Below are 19377 nucleotides of genomic sequence, written 5' to 3'. Positions count from 1 at the left end.
CATTCATATGTACATAAATGCATGTATGTGTATATATATATATATATATATATATACACAAATATTAAAATGTGCTAGACAGGTAAAGTGATAAGCACCTTGCAACCCCAGAACTCAAGAAACTGAGGCAGGAGGGTCAATACACTAAGGTCAGCCTGGACTACATAGCAAGAACTGGCCTCCAAAACCTAAAAAATTAGATGTTAAAGAACTAAACATGCAAGTCCCTCTCTCTTCCTTCTTGACTCAATATACCTTTATCCTTGGTCACACATGTACCCACATAGGCATAAATGAGTACAGAATGCTGCTAAATTCACAGCCGATTGTGTTGAATCAGTTATGTATGCTTAGTATATACTTTAGCTAGAATTATGATATTTCTCAAATTATCTATAATTTTGGTTTTTATAATCACATTATACACAGTCATACTCTATTGGTGAACATGAAGAAAAGGAGAAGAAAAGAACACTGCTTTTAATTTAACTTAAAGAAAAGAAAATTAGAGGAGATATTTTTTTTCTAATTCCATACTTCTAAGCAAATGAAACCCTGAATTAAGAAGTCAGAAAATTGTAACAATCACAGCCCTTCTACTCTGTTACTGTGTATCATGGCCTTGAGCAGAGCACTTGATACACCCAGATTTTTATCTCCTTATCTATGAAATGGTGAGTTGAACTGATTGTTCTAGAATGCTCTAGAATAGAATCTTCTGTTCTACAAATTGTTATTCTAAAAGCACTCTCTTTTCTATGTTGTAGGAGGTTTATCTGCCTTACACAACTTAACATTCTGATAGGGGATAAATTATGAATTCTTATTTTCAGATAGGAAAGTTGGAATGAAAACTAAATGAATTACTTGTATCACTCAAGCAGCTGGTGGTAGTTTGTTTTATAAGTCAAAAATCTATGGTCCATTATCCACATAGAAAACTGTTCTTTCATTGCCCTAAAGATGCTTTTAAGAACAAGGATGGTCCCTTGGGGGGGCAGGGATGAGGGTAAAGATGGTACCAACATGTGCTGTTTGCACACTGAGTATGTCCATCACTAATTACAAAATAGATTGTTCCAACAAGGGAAAAATTACCTACAATAATCTACTAGTTATTTCCTTTTGCTTGGCAACTTGAGATGAATTTGACTATCTATCATCAGTGTATAAATAAGACATCTAGATAAACTAGTCAAATATAAGGTCTTATATTTACTCCTAACCACCTTTTCTTATAGCTGTACGATTCTGTGACCGGTGCCATCTGATCAAGCCAGACCGCTGCCATCACTGCTCTGTCTGTGCCATGTAAGTGACAGCTATGCTTTGCGTAGGCTGAACTTGGCCACTGATGGTTGCCTAGACAACAAAAAAACTGATTTTAACATGTAACCAGGCCTAGATAAGAGCACTTCCTTTAACTCATAATGAGCACATGTCAGATGCCCTTCACACTGATGATGATGTTTCAAACTATTCTAAAGATAGAAAGAAACATAGAACTACATTTGAAAACTAAACTTTTTAACAGTTTCAGATTCACAGATTTATTGTGAAAATAGTTACCATGTGTAACATAACCACTTTCCCCATTAGTGTGTATGGCATGTTTGCTACAATTAATAAAACAATATTGAGACATTCATTTTTCAGTTGCATTCCATTGTAATCTAGCTTATTTATCCAAAAATGCCCATTGGTGGATGCTTATATACTTTGCAGTCTTTGTTATTTGAATCAATGCTGTATAATATCCTTGTACTGATGACATTTTGCATCTGTATAAGTGTATCTGTTGGATAAGTGTATATGTTGGATTTTAGCTAGTCTAAACTTATTTTTACTCTCCCTAATATCCTTTTCCTGTTCCAGGATCCCACTCAGAATACCATATTGCCATTTGTTTAATTAAATCGTTTATTTGTATAAAATGGAGGCATAGATATTCATTTTCTATTGTGTTATAATCTTTATTTTGTGGCTGAAATTATTTCAGTTTTGGAAAGCTCCATAGGTATGTTAATATATACGTAACCCTTGTGTCTTTTTTAATGTTTATTCCACTTGTTTCTTTTAAATTTGATGCAAACAGGCTATAACCATGTTTTCTTGTGCTTTTATTAAACTAAGTACTGAACAGAAATAGAGGAGACATCTTGAATCTTTTCTCAGTAGCAATAGCCTAACATTGCCATTCCCTTTCAAAGATTGTACTTCTAAGCACACAACTTGCTACCAGCCTAATCCTATACTGTTGTGATGGAATCATCCTGTAAATAACTGAGGACACAGGAGTTTCACAGTTGCTATAGTAGCAATTTGCAGATAGTTTACTGAAACCATGTAAAAATATTGGTTAAACCTTGACTTTAATGCTGAGATGTTGCTTCATTTCCACAGTTTCTCTTACAACACTGTATTTTGTCCTCTTTGTAGGTGTGTTTTAAAAATGGACCATCACTGCCCTTGGTATGTCCCTTTGGTTCATTTTTCTCCTCTAAAAGGGTCAAAGTTTTTCAATATGCCCACTCTCCTACACAGAGTTGTACCATGCCTATTTCCACTAGCATAATTCACTGGTCTTTGTATTTACATGGGGAACACGGGAGGGGTAACCTTTTATACAGTGTGTTATTGAATTTCTGCGGTCACAGAGCTCTTATATGCATTAACTTTAGCATTGGATTACGGTAATGAAAATAGCACAAGTATTTTTCCTCTTCAACATTACACATGTCCTTTCGGTTTCTGGCTGGCTTAAATTTGAAATATTACAAATTATTAAATTTAGCAATTGTTTTACAAAGTTTGTATATGTGATCCAGAGAATATCTGAAATCACCTTGTTGTAAAGAGAATGTATCATAAATACACAAAGTGTGGTTTGCTTGGGTGTGTCAGTCTAAAGCTATTAGATAGTTGTGGTATCTCTGTGTCTATAAATGAGAGATATGGAACTTATTTTTCAAGTCAATTCCTATTGGGTTTCTACATGACATGTAATGATGTGGCAGGAGTGACAGGCTCTGTTGCTTAGTATCAGTGTGTTCCCAATCATCAGGTCCTGGTTTCAAATTAGATTTTCTTTTTTAGGGTTAATAACTGCATTGGATTTTCCAACTACAAATTCTTCCTTCAGTTCTTAGCTTATTCTGTACTCTACTGCCTGTACATCGCTACAACAGTCTTCAGCTATTTCATCAAATACTGGAGAGTAAGTTATGAAAAGTCCTCAAGGGTTCTCCCAAAACAAGTGCATTTCTACTCCAATCTGTAACAGTAGTCACCCTCTATGCTTTTACATTTTTAAATAGCTACTACTGAAGCAACCAGAAGGAAAGGCACTATAAACAAGTTTTCCATGTTAAATATTCTAAGAGATAAGAAACTATGCTATAAAGATTCCAGTGAAACAAGTTTGTATCATTGTGACAATCATGCTAAGGCCCTTGAGAACATAAACTCTTGACTCCTACCATGTCTTTAAAATGTACTTCTATGATTAAGTTTTTAAATCCTTTAAAAAAACAGTTGTATATTTCAAAAATGTTGAAGCTAATTTTAAATCCCCAGTTTCTCAGAAAAAAACTTAACAAAGCAGTTATGTTTTAGAAAATACTTCTTAATTCCGTATTCAAAGGAGAGGTGCAAAATTTCCGTTAGATAGAAAGATACACTGACTCACTTTCATGTAGGACCAAAGTGAAACAGGGAGTAATTTTTGAACTTTGTATGGCAAATAATGGATTGTGAATTGGGAGAATTGGAGTCTAATACTGGCTCTGTTATTTACTTCACTGTCTCATTGCCAAGATCAAATGAAACAGATGTTGAAAGTGCTTTGCCTTTCCAATTGTGACTCTAATAATTATCATGAAATCTCAAAATTTTACTTTTATCTTTTCCCTACTTGGAAATATGAATTATTCCATTTGTTTAAAAAAGTTAGCACAGATTTTATATTTACTTAAGTCTACAGGGAAGAGCAGAAATACAGTGAAATGTTGTCCTTTTCAAACAACACAAATAGGCTCCTGAAGATATCCCTTCTCCACAACTCCAGTGCAGTTTTTGAGGTATCCATGATGATGGCTATCTACAGTGAACCTAAACACAAAAAGACAGATGTGGGCAGAGCTCTTAGTTATGACTTTAGGAATTTCTTAAGAGCCTGTATAACAGGAATATCTCACCTGAGCTGGACAGGTAAATCAGTTGGGAAAGAATGTGAATCCCATGGTTAGAATATAAATTATAATACGCTGGAGAAAAGAAGAAAAAGACAAGGCAGTGAGAAACTAAAGAGCTGAGAAAAAATTATAAATTAGTTTTTTTATTCCTAGTAGTGTAGAAAAATGGTATAGAAAATTAAAGTAATGTATACTTTCCATTTACCCTTCAAATTGCTTAATCAGTTCAGATATTTAATGAACCTTAGGAATAAAGAATTGTGTGGTGGATATCAAATCTTCAATTTAGACACAAAAAATATAAGCAGAAATCATGAGGTGTTCTCATAAATGTTCTTCAAATAGAAAACATTTCCCGTTGCTACACATCTTGACATTTCTTCTTTGGCCCCTTTCCACAGCACAAGATCTATTCCCTATTGCTCAGGTTTCCATGACCTGTTTGGCATTCCATCTGCATGCTGAGCTACTACTCTAAATGTGAAGAAAATCTGCTGCATCCAATCAGCAGGGAAGTGTGAGCCTTGATCTTCACTGTAGACCTTTCTTGGTCTTTAACACAGTAGGCTACTATTTAAGAAATACCCTTTACCTTCATCACAAAGTAAACAATATTGTATTTCACACAGTTTTGCTGTTAGCTCTCCTAATCAGCCAATAATCAAATATCACATTGCAAGCCAGGTGCTGTATACTTTTTTTCACTCTTGAAAAATGATAGTTGAATATAAATTAATCACCAGAAATGAGCCAAGCAAAACCACGGGTGAGCATAGCTTTGTCCTTTTCCTATTCCCTCATTATTTTTCCTCCACAATATCCTAGCTTGTGCTTGACATATCAGAGGAGATGAGACTTGTCTTAGCTTGCCCTCAAATTGAAAAGGGCATTGGCAATTCAGGGCAATGCTTCTTTGCAGTCTCTCCAGCGGTAGAACACTTTTAGCATGGTTTAGGGATGGCTTTCTTACTTTAAATTGAGACTCTCCTTAAAATAAGAAGTAAACACTACCATGTATTTTAAAAGTCATATATCAAGGAGATGGGGTGTGCTTCCAAGAATGCTGACTACTGTTTGTGTGGTGCATTATGGTTCTTGAAGCATTTCCATCTCCATATCTCATCCAGTCTTCACAACAACCCTATGAATTAGGCAAAGCAGGAATTATTGGTTTCATTCAAAGATGATAAAACTAGGCTCATAGTAGTTAAGTGACTTTCCAAAGTTCACCTAGCTTGTACATTCCAAAGTAAGAAGTTGAATATATGTTTGCCTGTAAGTCCACTGGTTTTACATACTGTACTATGTTCTGCTGTCCACCATGGTTCTCCTACAGAGAAGTCTTTGCTCTTTTAGAATAATGAATTTAGAAGACCATCAGGCAGGTCATTTCTCTTCACTCAGTATTGGACAGTTGCTACATTGATGAGAGATTTATTTTTTGCTTTATCTAAAAGTAATAATATCCATATCCTACTCTGGACCATGAATTTCCTCACAGAAACTATGAATCATTTTTAATTGTGATGATTACTATCCTATTAATATTCCTATGAACTGTCTTTGTCGATTATTCCTTTGAGTGATTTAGCTTGGTTATCATACAAAAAGGTAGCTTTGAACATAAGGCCATCATCTCTTTTGAACAAAATAGTTATATAATAAGAACCCTATTGATATTCAAAACATAAAGCAGAAATCCAGAAGCTTCTGAGAGCTAAACACTGAAGTAGTCTTAAAAACATACCTGCCAAGGCTCAGGAAATTTTGTGGAAGAGGGAGCAGAAAGTGTAACAGCCACAGAGTAGGAGGGAATATAAAGAGACATTGCCCTCACCCCCCCACACACACACACACAATTACTAACTGCTGCTACCACAACTCATAACCCATAACCCCATGGTGAAAACCAGTAATCCCAGTGGAATGGGGACAGGGAGAAGGGAAATGATAGTACCAAAACATGATGTGTCCATACAAAATTTCTGCTTAATATAAAAAGAACCCTTCCAGGTCAGCCTGGCCTAGAGTAAGACCCTACCTCGAAAAAAAAAAAAAAAAAACAAACAAGCAAAAAACAACAACAACAACAAAAAAAACTATTAAGGGACAGTACAGTAGGCATGCTTCAGCAAACAGGAGAGTTCTGAGAGAGTAACACGAGAACTTCAGCCACACAAGGGTTCCATAGATTTGTAGCAGTCTTGCTTGTCCATTTCCTGTTGCCCATTTTTATGTAAAAATTAAGAAGTAAAATAAATGTGAGCTTTAAATACTTTCAAAAAAAAAAGTAGGGGTCTGGAGAGATTGCTCAGTGGTTACAGGTGCTTGTTTGCAAAACCTAACAGCCTGGGGTTTAATTCCCCAGTACCCACATAAAGCCAGATGCACAAAGTAGCATATGTGTCTGGAGTTTGTTTGCAGTGGCAAGAGGCCCTGGGATGGCCATTAATATTCTCTCTTTCTCTTCCTTTCCAAATAAATAATAAAAAAGTAGAGATTATGAAAGCAAAATCTCAATGAAGGCCCAAACTACTATAAAGCTCAATCAGAAGTCTTACTTACAAATTGCAAATAAACAACCAAACCAACCCTTCAATTTGGTGAATGGTTCATTTGTTAATAAAAAGAGAGGTTTATAGAAAGGTTCCTAGAGGTTTAAGTCTTTGAGGTAGCCATTTCCTGGGCTGCTCTGCCTTTGTGCAAATTTCACTCCAACTTCTCATTTGAAAACATCTGGTGTGCTTTCTTCCCTTATCTTCATCATTTAAACTACACCACCTGGAAGAGTCTTAATATTTCCTTATATAATAATGAGTAGACATTATAAAAAGCTCTGTCCTATTTGTATTTACTAAGTGTTGCCAAGCTTTAACCTCTAAAATAAGTAGAATAAGATCATTTAGAAGGTTAAAGTCCCTTCCATGTAACAGTCACTTTTACAGGCTATGGTGATGGCTCAGTGGATAAAGCATTTGTTGCTTAAGCATGAGGACCACAGATTGGATCCCCAGTACCCATGCACATTCCAGGCAGCTCTGGCTAATTCCACGTCCCTTGGAGGCAGAGACAGGGAATCCCTGGTACAAACTGGATAGCTACACTAGTGAATTAGTGCATTTTGGGCTCAAATAAGAGACCCTGCCTTAGTAAATAAAGTGGAAAATAGTTGAGAAAAACACCCAATGACAACCTGTGTTCTACACACACATACATGTGCACCCCCCACATACATGCATCCATATACATGTAAACCCACATATGCACGCACACACATGCACCCCACAAGTGGAGAGAATTTAAAAGTAATACACCATGGCAAAATAATGGTCATTATTTGAAAGGTGAAAACAAGTGATAGTCATTCCTCCAGCTGTCCATTTTAATCTTGAAAATGTTTTCTAAGGCTCTTTTCTGAAGACACAGTGTTACATGCTATGCATGCTACAGAACTTTACAACATTCATTCTGGTCTAGAATTGTATGTAAAACAGAAGCTGGTGCCACATGGAAAATAAGATGTCCTAGATAACTGTAAAAATCTTTAGCTACTTACTTTTCCAATTGCCTATAAAATCTGACTTATTTTTACTGTCTAAACAGCTGTTCACAGGATGTAATATACTAGCATATTCTACTTCAGGTATTAAAAAAAAATCACTGAAATAAAATTTGCAGCAGCTTGAAAGTCAGGCCATGACTTTGGGTAGGACATTTTAAAATTACATATGTTTTAAGTTTTTATATCCGTTGCGCTAACATTTTCAGTACACATATGGTCAAGAAAGCCTGGCATATAAAGGATTCTAAAATAACACAACTTCAGACAGGAGGATGAACCATAGTGACTTCAAGAGCCCCTCTAGGCAGTGGTTCATAATTCTTAAGCTAAATGGAATGTAAACATCACACCAGTTATGACCCAAGTATACCCCTTTCACATTAGCCTTTTCTAATTGGTATATTATATACTGCACTTAAGCAAGGAACCATTTTAAGTTTTGTAAGCTAAAAGCAGATCCATAATGGTGTATGCTCATCAACAGAAAGAACAATTTGTTAAAAAAAATTAACTCTAGTTTTCAAATCATAACTAAATGTTTTATATGTGAAAAGTACTAACATATATAGAAAATCTAGCCAAGATTTGCAATTTTAAACTTTGTGTTTTTTCCCCCAGGGGGAATTGCCCAGCGTTCGCTCCAAGTTCCATGTCCTTTTTCTCCTCTTTGTGGCCTGCATGTTTTTTGTCAGCCTTGTGATTCTCTTTGGTTACCATTGCTGGCTTGTCAGCAGAAACAAGACTACCTTAGGTAAGACTGAACACAGATTAGGAAAAACATATTTATGTTTATCAGTATGACCTGTGGATTATTCCCAAGAAAAGGAAAGCTTGTAATAAAGTTTTTTAGACATAGTGACATTTTTTGCCTCTGAGACAGATGCAAATATATTTTACCAAGCTGTATAATAATGAACAAAGCTTATAGACTATGGAGAGCATTCTTAATTAAAATCTCACATAAAATTAAAATGGCCATAGCTTTTTATAGTACATATAGAGTAATAGATCACCATAGTCATAACTCAGATTTCTAAAAGGTGTTCACCTGAAGAAATGAAAAAAAGAACCAGTATAGAAAGGAGGAGATAAAACTTGAGAAAGACAGAAGAATCTAATTTATCAAGTTCATCTGAAAACAGAATCCTGAGAAAGAATATAAAACAAGAACAAGAATGCAAAAATCTTGAAAAAGAATCAAACTGATAACAATCATCTGTGAGCTAATCTGTACAGGGGCTATGAGAATGAGAAAACATATTGAATCTGTAGAAAGAGTACAAGAAATGAAAAGCTGGGGCTGGAGAGATGGTTTAGCAGTTAAGGTGCTTGCCTCTGAAGACTAAGGACCCAGGTTCAGTTTATCAGTACCCATGTAAACCAGATGCACATGGTGGTGCGTGCATGCATCTGGTGCTTGTTTGCAGTGGCTAGAGGCCCTAGCACACTCATTCTCTCCCTACCTCCCTCTCTCTGTCTCAAATAAATGATTTTTTAAAACTGTTTTTAAAAACATGAAAAGCTTTGCAGTTGCTCAGTACTCTAGGCATGCTTTTCAATGGAGAACTGCATTACTGAACAAGTCAAGCACAATGATTGTTTCATTTATGGTGAATATTTACATGCTCTACAAATCAGTACATATCCTGCTCAGTGTTGAATGTTTAACCAGGATAGATTAGATTTGAAGAAAGTTTAGCAATAAAGCCAACATGTTTTGGGAATTCATTTGCTAATAGCACTAACCAGTAAGAAAGTATTTGTACCCATTTTCAAAATCAAATATCTATGTAGCAGTTAGTTATTAGAGTATTAAATTAGCACATTTGGCTGAGAGAGCAGCTACAAAAGTAGGAAAGTACTAAAAGCTTCATGATAACAGGGTCTAAAAATAAAGGACAAATGGGAAATAGTGAGATGCAGCCAGAGTCTAACAGTGAAAGGGTTTGCTTAATGGGATAAATGTGTGTCTAAAAATAATGTGCACTAACACGACCCAATTCCTCATAGTCTTTGAGGTGATTATAGCTCACCTATTGGCATTTTGTCTGAAGTAAAACTTGGTTTCTTACATAGTGGGCTTCATTATGAACATCTTCATTTCTGAAATGTTTCAAAACCAAATCAATGTCATTACCATCTCTGTATGTGTCATTACTTTGGTCCCAGATCTACAGATGGAGACCATTTGGCTGTTATTGCCACTTATATTCAAATAAAGTGCTGTTAAATCTGTTCCTTCACTTCTTAAATCCAGCAATACAAATGCATACTGCCCCCATGACTGCTTTATTATTTCTGTCCATCATATGCTTCTCCTGTTTTTTTTAAATAAGAGTGCAAATTCTTTATTTTGAATAATAAGCTTACATTTTATCAAATAATTAACCTAATTTTACTAAGTAATTTAGCTCTAACTAAGAATAGAGAGCCTATGATAATACAACAAAGATATCATAAATCCAGGTCAAATTTCTGGATAACTATAAAAGCACAATTGTGCTGAAATTTGTTTCATTATTTCTCTCTGCCTCTTTTCTTCAATTATCCTGCACTGTCATAGAGGCCTTCTGCACTCCAGTGTTTTTAAGTGGACCAGAGAAAAATGGATTCAACCTTGGCTTCATCAAGAATATCCAGCAGGTGTTTGGAGATAATAAGAAGTTCTGGTTAATACCTATTGGATCCAGGTAGGTAATTATACCACTTGACCATACCTTAAAGCAGTAAATTCTTTGTTGTAGGGGAGACAGAATCTAGCTATGTACTACTGGCTGGCCCCAACTCACTATGTTGGTTAGACTGGTCTTGAACTTACAGTGATCATTCCTGCTTCTGCCTCCCAAATACTAGGATTACAGGCATGCATGACCACTCCCAGCTGCAAATGCAGTTTTCTTTTGCATGTGTGTTTTATGTTTGTGTGCATGTGTGTTTGTGTGTTATGGGCTCATATGAGGGATGTGCATTTATGTGCATATACGCATGTGGAGTTTCACGCCAGCTATCTTTCTCAGTCACTCTCCATCCCATTTTTTGAAATATTTATTTATTTGCAAGGAGAGAGAAAATGAATGGACATGTGAGGGCCCCTAGATGCTGCAAACTAGATACATGTGCCACTTTGCGCATCTGGCTTTACATGAGTATTGAGGAATAAACTAGGGTTCTTGGGCTTTGCAGGGAAGTGCCTTAACTGCTAAGCCATTTCTCCAGCCCCACCCCATTTTTTTGAGACTGGGTCTCATATTAAACCTAGAATTCATCCATTTAGCTAGACTAGCCAGCCAGCAAGCCCTAGGAATCCTTCTGTCTCCACCTCCCCAGTGCTGGAATTGCACATGTCACTATGCCTTGCATTTACATAGGTGATGAGGATCGAAATTCAGGTCCTCATACCAATCACTTTACTCACTGAACCATCTCCCCAGCCTGGGCAAATGCAATGTTGATTATAGTATGCAGCTGGCATCATTCCATTATGACACTAGATTTCCCTTAAAAAAATTAATGTGTGTGTGTGTGTGTGTGTGTGTGTGTGTGTGTGTAGGTTTGATGCACATAGAGGTTAGCCCTTGCCTATCCACCTCACTTGAGGCAGGGTTTCTCCCTCTGTTCTAGCTCTCCTATTCTTTGCTGCGCTCAACATGAGCTTCTGGGAAATCCTCCTATCTCTGCCTCCCATCTCCCTGTCAGCATCAGCATGCTGGGATGATAGAGGTCCGCCACAGCTTCCAGCTTTTTACATGAATTCTGGGGATCGAACTCAGGTACTCTGGCTTGAGCAATAAGTGCTTTATCTACTTCCCCAGCCCTTCGCAAATTTTTAATTTCATATTTGTAAAGCAAATCATGAAATGAGTTTATGATAAAAATGGACATTTTCATGCTTTGTTTTTGGCAGGGTAAACTGACACCAATCTTTTATAAATGAGTTTGGCCATGTGTATCCAAAACATAAGAGCCTACATGTCCATGATCCCAGTGATTACATTTCTGGAGATGTACCCTAAAGATAGAGAATGAACTGTTCACAAAAAAGTGTTTTCCATAGACTGGGCATGTTGACCAACACCCATAACCCCAACATCTAAGATCTTCAAACAGGAAAATCATGAGTTCAGGGTCAGCCCACATTACATAGCAAGTTCCAGGCCAGGCTGGGTTACAGTGTGGTGATGATGATCATGTTAATGACAATCTTTAAAAATGTTCATCAGGGTTGGGAATGTAACTCAGTGGTAGTATTTGCCTAATATAAGGCCCAGTTTTATCACCAACACCCAATAAATAAATGAGTAAATATATGTTCATCACACATTATTTATAGCCAACAATTCTAAAACAATGTAAATAGTACTGGGAAGATGACTTTCTCAGTAAAGTACTTGCTATACAAGGATGAGGACCCAAGTTCTGATCCCCAGCCCAGAACACACATAAAAATCTAGCCATAGTAGCACACACCTGTAATCCTAGCATTAAGGAGACAGAGACAGGACGGTCTCTCTTTTTTTTCTTGCAAATTTCTGTTACCCACTAAGTTTAATTAGAGTGGTGGATTATTTACCAGTGCATGTGCAATTTACCAGTGGCTATTTCACTGCCAAAAATATCTCCTGCTCCCCTAGCATCCATTAACTTCCAATAACTCCTCAGGGAGAGATTGAGGCCTCCTCCATCATCAATAATGATCTGTTGATGGGTACAATATTATACAGGCCTCTGTAGGTAACAAAAGTCACTGTGAGAAAATAAGTGCAATAGCCATGTCATGTCAGGAAGACAGTGTTCCACAGCACTCTTCCCTATCCTCTGGCTCTTACATTCTTTCTAGTACCTCTTTCACAATGTTTTCTAATCCTTGGAGGGTGTGGTATATATGTCTTATTTATCTGTGAGCACTCCACAGTCAGTAATTGTCAGAACTTCAATGAGTTTTGAGTCTCCTTGGTGGGTCACAGACAACTATAATAAGAAACTTCTCTAACCAAGGGTGAGAGTAACAGTAACTATAAGCATAAACATAAATATTGACAGCACAATTTTAATATTATTTGTTTATTTGAGAGAGAAAAGCAGGCAAAGAGAGGGAATGGGCACACCAGGGTTTCTAGTCATTGCAAAGAAGTTCAAATACATGCATTACCTTGTGCATCTGGCTTACATGGTTACTGCCTGGGTTCCTAGACTTCACATGCAAGTGCCTTAACCACTTAGCCATCTTAAGAGGACAATTTGATGGATGTAAATCATATCCATTTAGTCAAACAATAATAATAGCTTCCCTTCTAGGGCCTGTGACCCTCCAAGCCATAAGCTTTTAACTGGGTTTTCAGTGCCAAGCATGAATTTCCACCTCTGGAACAGGCCTCAAATCCAATGTGAGAGCATTTGGTTTCTCCCATAACAGACATGCCACTATTGTACCCATGGGCCCATCTTACCTATCTGCCCAGATACATAGGTCATAAGGTCCACTGCTGGGAAAGATTGTTGATGCTTTTTCTCCCCCAGCAGACTGCATAGCACTTTCCAGCTCTATAACAGATAACCAGAGGGCTTGATTCCAGCTTTATTTTTAAATATCCTACAACTAAAGCAAATGATGTCATTAGCAGTAGGGTTTTATCTTCTAGTTATGGTGGGAAACTAAGAGAGTAGCAATAGCCTGTGTTCTTTAGGGGGCTTTAGGGGCCTCTATAACCAACAACTCACTGGAGAGTATCCCCACCCCTGGCACTGGGATTTTTCTACAATTACCTGTGGCTTATAGGAACATGATATAAGAAATATATAGTATGAAAGCAGAAAGTTTTAGTCATGGGGTGCATAAGAAAGGAGGAGGTAGAGAATAAGGGGAGAAGAAAAACAGAAAATTGTTTGAGATAGATAATGAAACAATTCTTTCTTTGCAAATAAATAATTTTTAACAAGAGTTTCTTTCAAACAAAAATTCAACACTGATCCAGACAAAAAACAACCTGAAGTAATTGAAAGTCATTCAGCACCTGAGTGATAATGCCATTGTAAGAGTGTATTTCCACGCCTTTAATCCCAGAGGTAGGAGGATTGCCATGAGTTTGAAGCCTCCCTGAGACTACATAGTGAATTCCAGATCAGCCTGGGCTAGAGTGAGACCCTACCTCAAAAAAACAAGAAAAAAAAGAGTGTATTTCCAGGCCTTAGACTAAGTATTACTTAGTATCACTTTTGTGGTTTAAGTGTAAAATAGCCCCCATAGGCTCATGTGTTTGAATACTTGGTCTCCAACTAGTAGCATAGTCTTTAGGAAGGTAGTGGAACTCTTAGGCGGTGGGGCCTTTTGTAAAGTAGATTATTGGTGGTGAGCCTTAAATGGCTGAAATGTGAGGAGCTGGCCTGCCATGTCTTCCCCACCATAATGGCATATATCCCCCAGACCTGGAAACCCTTTACTTCTATAAAGTAAGATTGTTGAATATTTACAATTTGCAAAGTGATTTTGATTATAAAATGTAACAGAGACTATAAATTACCCTGTACATAACAGGCCAAGTATTTTTTCCCAGCATTGTGAAGTAAATTAATACAAGAAATATGTACCAAGGAATGAGGCTTCAAAAAGAAACAAGAACTCTATAGGGAACTGGGCTGTGATATTCTGGCTAAGAAACTGGCTCCATTCTGCCCTCATCCTGAGAACTTGAGCAAAGTTGCATTTAGTGAAAATGGACTAATATATTTAGTGGAGGTAATTTCAAGGCAGAATAACATTGAGCCTATCATGACTTATATTGATGGCTCTTACTAAGATCTACAGTAAAAGAGACCAACGAGCAAAGTGAAAAGATATAAAAAATGTGACACTTGGCAGGAAAATAAATTTAAAGTTCCAGACAAGGAGACTATAAGCAACAAAGCAGGTGTGATTTTTAATGGGATTAGCACCATTAAAGAGAAGCCTATTAACTAGGATAGTAGGAAAAATGCCCTGAGGGCCAGGCCCCACCCAAGATAGTTTGTGAAAATGCTATTTTTTTCTAGTCTTTCACTCAGCTATGAATACATAAGTGAATGTAAATTTTTTGAAAGGAGAAGGCTTGAAGGAAGAATGCTGAAGAGTTCCCTATTCCATATGGTCAATACACAGCCTGGTCCAAGGGGGCAGGTTTCATCACAAGCTGGCAACAGAACTCCACAGCATCTTCCATGTGGTGCTGATTTTATGGGCATTAAAAATGCAAGATTGAAGGGGTCATAGCATCTTACTCCATGGTTTCAGAGAGCTGCTGAGGCTAGGCAGTGTGAGGCAGGGTCAGATTTCCTGTATAGCATGCCCTTGGAGGTCCTTGTGTAAAGCTATTAAGCCTAAATTGCAGTGAAAACCTCCCTCCCCCAGGATATAGGGGATAACAAGATCATGGAACAGATACCAAGAACAACTGTAGTTTAGAGTGGATCCCACCCAAGGGAGAGGCTATGTCAGTAGTGGAATTGGAGAGGCAGGACTACTCAAGCCCTTTGGGACACAGGGGATTTAATTAGGAGCCCCAGATATGGATATGGAGTTACAGGATTTCATGTTTACTCTGCTAGGTCTCATTCTAGCTTTGACCCAATCTTTCTGTTCTATTTCCCCATTCTTCCCCTTTTGAGTGGGAATGGTTACCCTGTGCCATTATATATTTGAAGTACATAATTTGTTTTTGGATTTTTACAGGGGCTCCAAGTTCAGAGATTGTCTTGAGACTTTGGACTTTGGAATTTTGAACAATGTTGGGACTGTTAAAGACTTTTAAAGTTGGACCAAATGCATTTTGCATCATAAGATGGTTTCGAGACTACAGGGGCCAAGGATGAAATATAGTTTGAATGTAAAATGTCCCCATAGGCTTATTTGAACACTTCGTCCCCAGCAAGTGGCACACTGTTTGGGAAGGTTGTGTAATCTATAGGAGGTGGAACCTTCCTGGTGGAAATGAGTCATTGGAGGAGGACCTTTAGGTTTCTTTACTTCCTGTTTGCATTTTGGCTTCCTGCCTCTGATTTAAAAGCTAGGACCTGGCCTGCCATGCCTTCCTTCCATAAGTACATGTATTCCACTGGAATTATAAACTAAAATAAAGTTTTTTTCTTCAAGTTGCTTTTGGTTAAGTATTTGTTCACAGCAACAGGAAAGTTACTAACATAGCCACCAAGATAAAACAGCCCAAGTCCATACTTATATTCCATTTACAAAAAAAAGATTATTGCCTTCTCAAAAAGTCCATTTTAGATGAGTATGATGCCGCAGACCTATAATCTCAGCACTTCAAAGGCTGAGGCAGGAGGATTGCAAATTCCAGGCCAACCTGGGCGACATAATAAGATCCTGCCTTTAAAAAGTATATGTAAGCTACAAAAGCTCTCTGCCTTTCTCACCAGCCCTGGTGATGGACACTCCTTCCCCATGAGGTCTATGAATGAATCACAGAACCCACTACTTGCAAATGAAGAACCTTGGGAAGACAATGAGGATGACAATCGAGGTAAGTAGGCTCAGAAGGAAGTCTTTTCCCAGCAGATCAAACACTGTAAAATATGTATTAGTATAACCAATGTAACATGCAATGAGTAAATAGTTTCCAGAGGACTGTATGTATAATACTAAAAGGAGATATATTACATTTGATTAGCTTATACAGTAGAGGCTAGGCAGTCCAACAATGGCCATTTGCATACTACAAAGGCTAAGAATCTGTTAGCTACTTTGTCCATGAGGCTGAATGCCTCAATAGTCACAATCAGGTGTTGAAGGCCTGGAAGATTCCTGGAGAGCTGCTGGTATGGAGTTCACACTGAAAGGCTGAAGAAGTTGGAGTGTGGCCAGGTGTGGTAGTACACACCTTTGATCCCATTACTTGGAAGGCAGAGGTAGGAGGATTGTTATGCGTTTGAAGTCAGCCTGAGACTACATAGTGAATTCCAGATCAGCATAAGCTAGATTGAAACCATACCTCGAAAAAAAGTGGGAGTATGATGTCAGCAAAGGATAACAGTACCATTGATAGATATATTCACTCAGGAAGAGGTGAAGGCAAACAGGTGGTGCTGTTGTTTGCTTCTTGCCTCTGTATCCGGGGCTGCCCATTGGAACGTGCACTCCACTTTGAAGGTAAATCTTAACTCCTCAGTTCTCTAGAAATGCCCTCACAGATACACCCAAGTTGACAATTGAAATCAACCATCACAGTAGCATTAGATGACAGCATGAGTAATTCCTTGCTGGCTTTTTGATGCTATGATTAATAACTATCCAGATAAATCAGGAAACAGAAAGAGTACTATGCATGATGGTAATTATTCTCCCAGGTAGTTGCTTCTGGTGTTTTTGCTTGAGTGCAAAGCTTTAATTTAATCAGTGAGCAGAAGTTCATATTTCTCTACCCTCCTTCGTTCATATTAGTTAAATATACTTGAAAATTTTATATCCGTTGCCTTAGAACAGTTTACACTAGAAAACAAAAACTTTGAGGGCAAGTATATACATGCCTATAATGGGGACAAAAGAAAAATTAAAAGAACTTTGTCTTTCTATATCATTGTATCCTCTTAAGACTCTATGGAGAGCTAAAAGTTATATTCTCATGCCATATATTCCTTTTAGTAGCTCTATTCTTTATCTCTCCCTATTGCTGTGCCTCCTCTGTATCTCCAGTCTTTGTTAATGGTGCTGATACCAGCTAGTAGTTTTTCAATAGTAGTGACTGTTGAAATAAGCAATAGCTGAAGTCAGTTTTAAGTAGGGAATTGCAATCATTATCACAAAATATACCTGAGGTAAATGAGGCTGAATGAGGGTATGGAAGGATACTGAAGTGGGGAGCAGAAGTGAGACACAGTTTTTTCTAATTTTTCAGCTATTCCAGGCCTTGGTTCTCTAACTGAAGTCTAGTTTTAGAGGAAAGTATATTGCAGGGATGAAGGAAAATCAACTTCAAACCATAATTAAAAAAGAAAATAACTCTTTTTAACATATTTTATTTATTTGTTTGTTTATTTGCAAGGAGAGAGACAGAGAGAAGAAAGAGAGAGAGAGAGAATGGGTATAACAGGACGTCTAGCCACTGCAAACAAACTCCAGGTACATGTGCTACATTTTGCATGTGCCTTTCTGTGGGCACTAGGGAATTGAGCCCATGCCCTTAGGCTTTGTAGGCAAATGCCTTAACCATCTCTCCAGCCCAAGAATATAATTGTTGGCTCAACACAGCAAATTTAGAACACAAGGTACATCCTTATCTCCTGACAACTGGAAAGCTGGCTGTATGTTGACCTGACATCCTTCTTTTACTTTAGTCTTTCTCAACAGACTTTTATTAGTAATAGTCTCAAGTGCTAAGAGCTCTTAGTTTGGCATTAACTCTAGTAGAAATCAAAGACATAGTCTCAACCTGGTTTGAAATAATTCTACGGTGAAAAAAGAACAATTCATATGTGAACCTTGTGTTGTCAAGCAGAACACTTTAACCATATCTGTAGCACATTATAAAGAGATTGTTTAAAATTTTTATTTATTTAAGAGAGAAGTATTGCAGTATCTATCACACCCTCCAAGGCTCAGGGTCTATTGAGGAAGAGGTGGCAGAAAGAATGTAAGAGCCAAAGGAAGGGTAGGACTCCTTACAACGTGCTCCTCCAGACACAAAATGTCCTGGATATCCATGACCTCACAGTGCCTGACACCACCTACACAAGACCATCATAAGAGGAGGAAAAGATGACATCAAAATAAAAGAGGGACTGACTGAGAGGGGAAGGGGATATGATGGAGAGTGGAGGTTCAAAGGGGAAAGTGAGGGGAGGGAGAGAAATACCATTGGATATTGTTTACAATCATGGAAGTTGTTAATTATAAAAAAAATAAAATAAAAAATAAATAAACCAAAGGAGTTTTATATTTAAAAGAGGGAGAGAGGGAGAAAGTGTGTATGCATGGGCGTGTCAGGGTCTCTTCCTGCTGCAAATGAACTCCAGACACATGCAACTCTTTAACTACTGAGCCATCTCCCCATCCCCAAGATTGCTTTTTGGAAACAACTCAAATTCCAGCTTTTTGAAAAATATTTAGTCATAATTTTTTACGTGATTTTATATCATATAAAGTATGTTCATATCCTTTTTTCATCTTTTGGCTTTTACAACTATTATATTAGGTAGATATGAAAATGTCTCCATTTTGTAATTGCAGTTATTAAAATGTCTCCATTTATAATTGAAGTAACTTGTCCAAGATCACATAGCCAAATCTGAGGGCTTTTATTTTCTCAATACGATGTGATGTCTGTTTTTTGGACGAATACGCATGAGACACAGCATTGTGGTTTGGTGCCATCTTGTTATCTAAAGCATCCAACTGCTTCTTAAGTTATAAAATAAGTCATAGACCATAAGCCACTTTTAGTTTTACCAAGACCACTATTCTTTCATATATCTAACAACCTTATTAGGTAATGGTGCTTTTCTCTGACACAAGTTCTCAGGCTGCATTATTTGTTCAGTTGATTGTATGTTATTCTCAATTGTTCCTATTTTTTTGTGCTCAAGTTAGATTCCTGAGAAAGGTGCTGTAAGTTAAAATTACATGTGTTACACATAATT

The 19377-nt window shown here is 37.3% G+C and overlaps 1 protein-coding gene across 1 annotated transcript in view; it reads left to right on the top strand.

Annotated features, from left to right (window-relative positions):
• Zdhhc15 (zinc finger DHHC-type palmitoyltransferase 15) overlaps positions 1 to 19377 on the top strand; it is an 85160-nt gene that overhangs the window by 36573 nt on the left and 29210 nt on the right. Inside the window, exons 5-10 of the mRNA XM_004666984.2 lie at positions 1242 to 1311; positions 2440 to 2472; positions 3097 to 3217; positions 8374 to 8506; positions 10319 to 10445; positions 16162 to 16265. Of these exons, the coding sequence (XP_004667041.1) occupies positions 1242 to 1311; positions 2440 to 2472; positions 3097 to 3217; positions 8374 to 8506; positions 10319 to 10445; positions 16162 to 16265 (588 nt within the window). The remainder of the gene's footprint in view (positions 1 to 1241; positions 1312 to 2439; positions 2473 to 3096; positions 3218 to 8373; positions 8507 to 10318; positions 10446 to 16161; positions 16266 to 19377) is intronic.

The sequence above is a fragment of the Jaculus jaculus genome, chromosome X (assembly GCF_020740685.1).
Source record: "Jaculus jaculus isolate mJacJac1 chromosome X, mJacJac1.mat.Y.cur, whole genome shotgun sequence".
Lineage (NCBI taxonomy): Eukaryota > Metazoa > Chordata > Mammalia > Rodentia > Dipodidae > Jaculus > Jaculus jaculus.
This window is presented reverse-complemented; position numbering and strand designations above follow the sequence as displayed.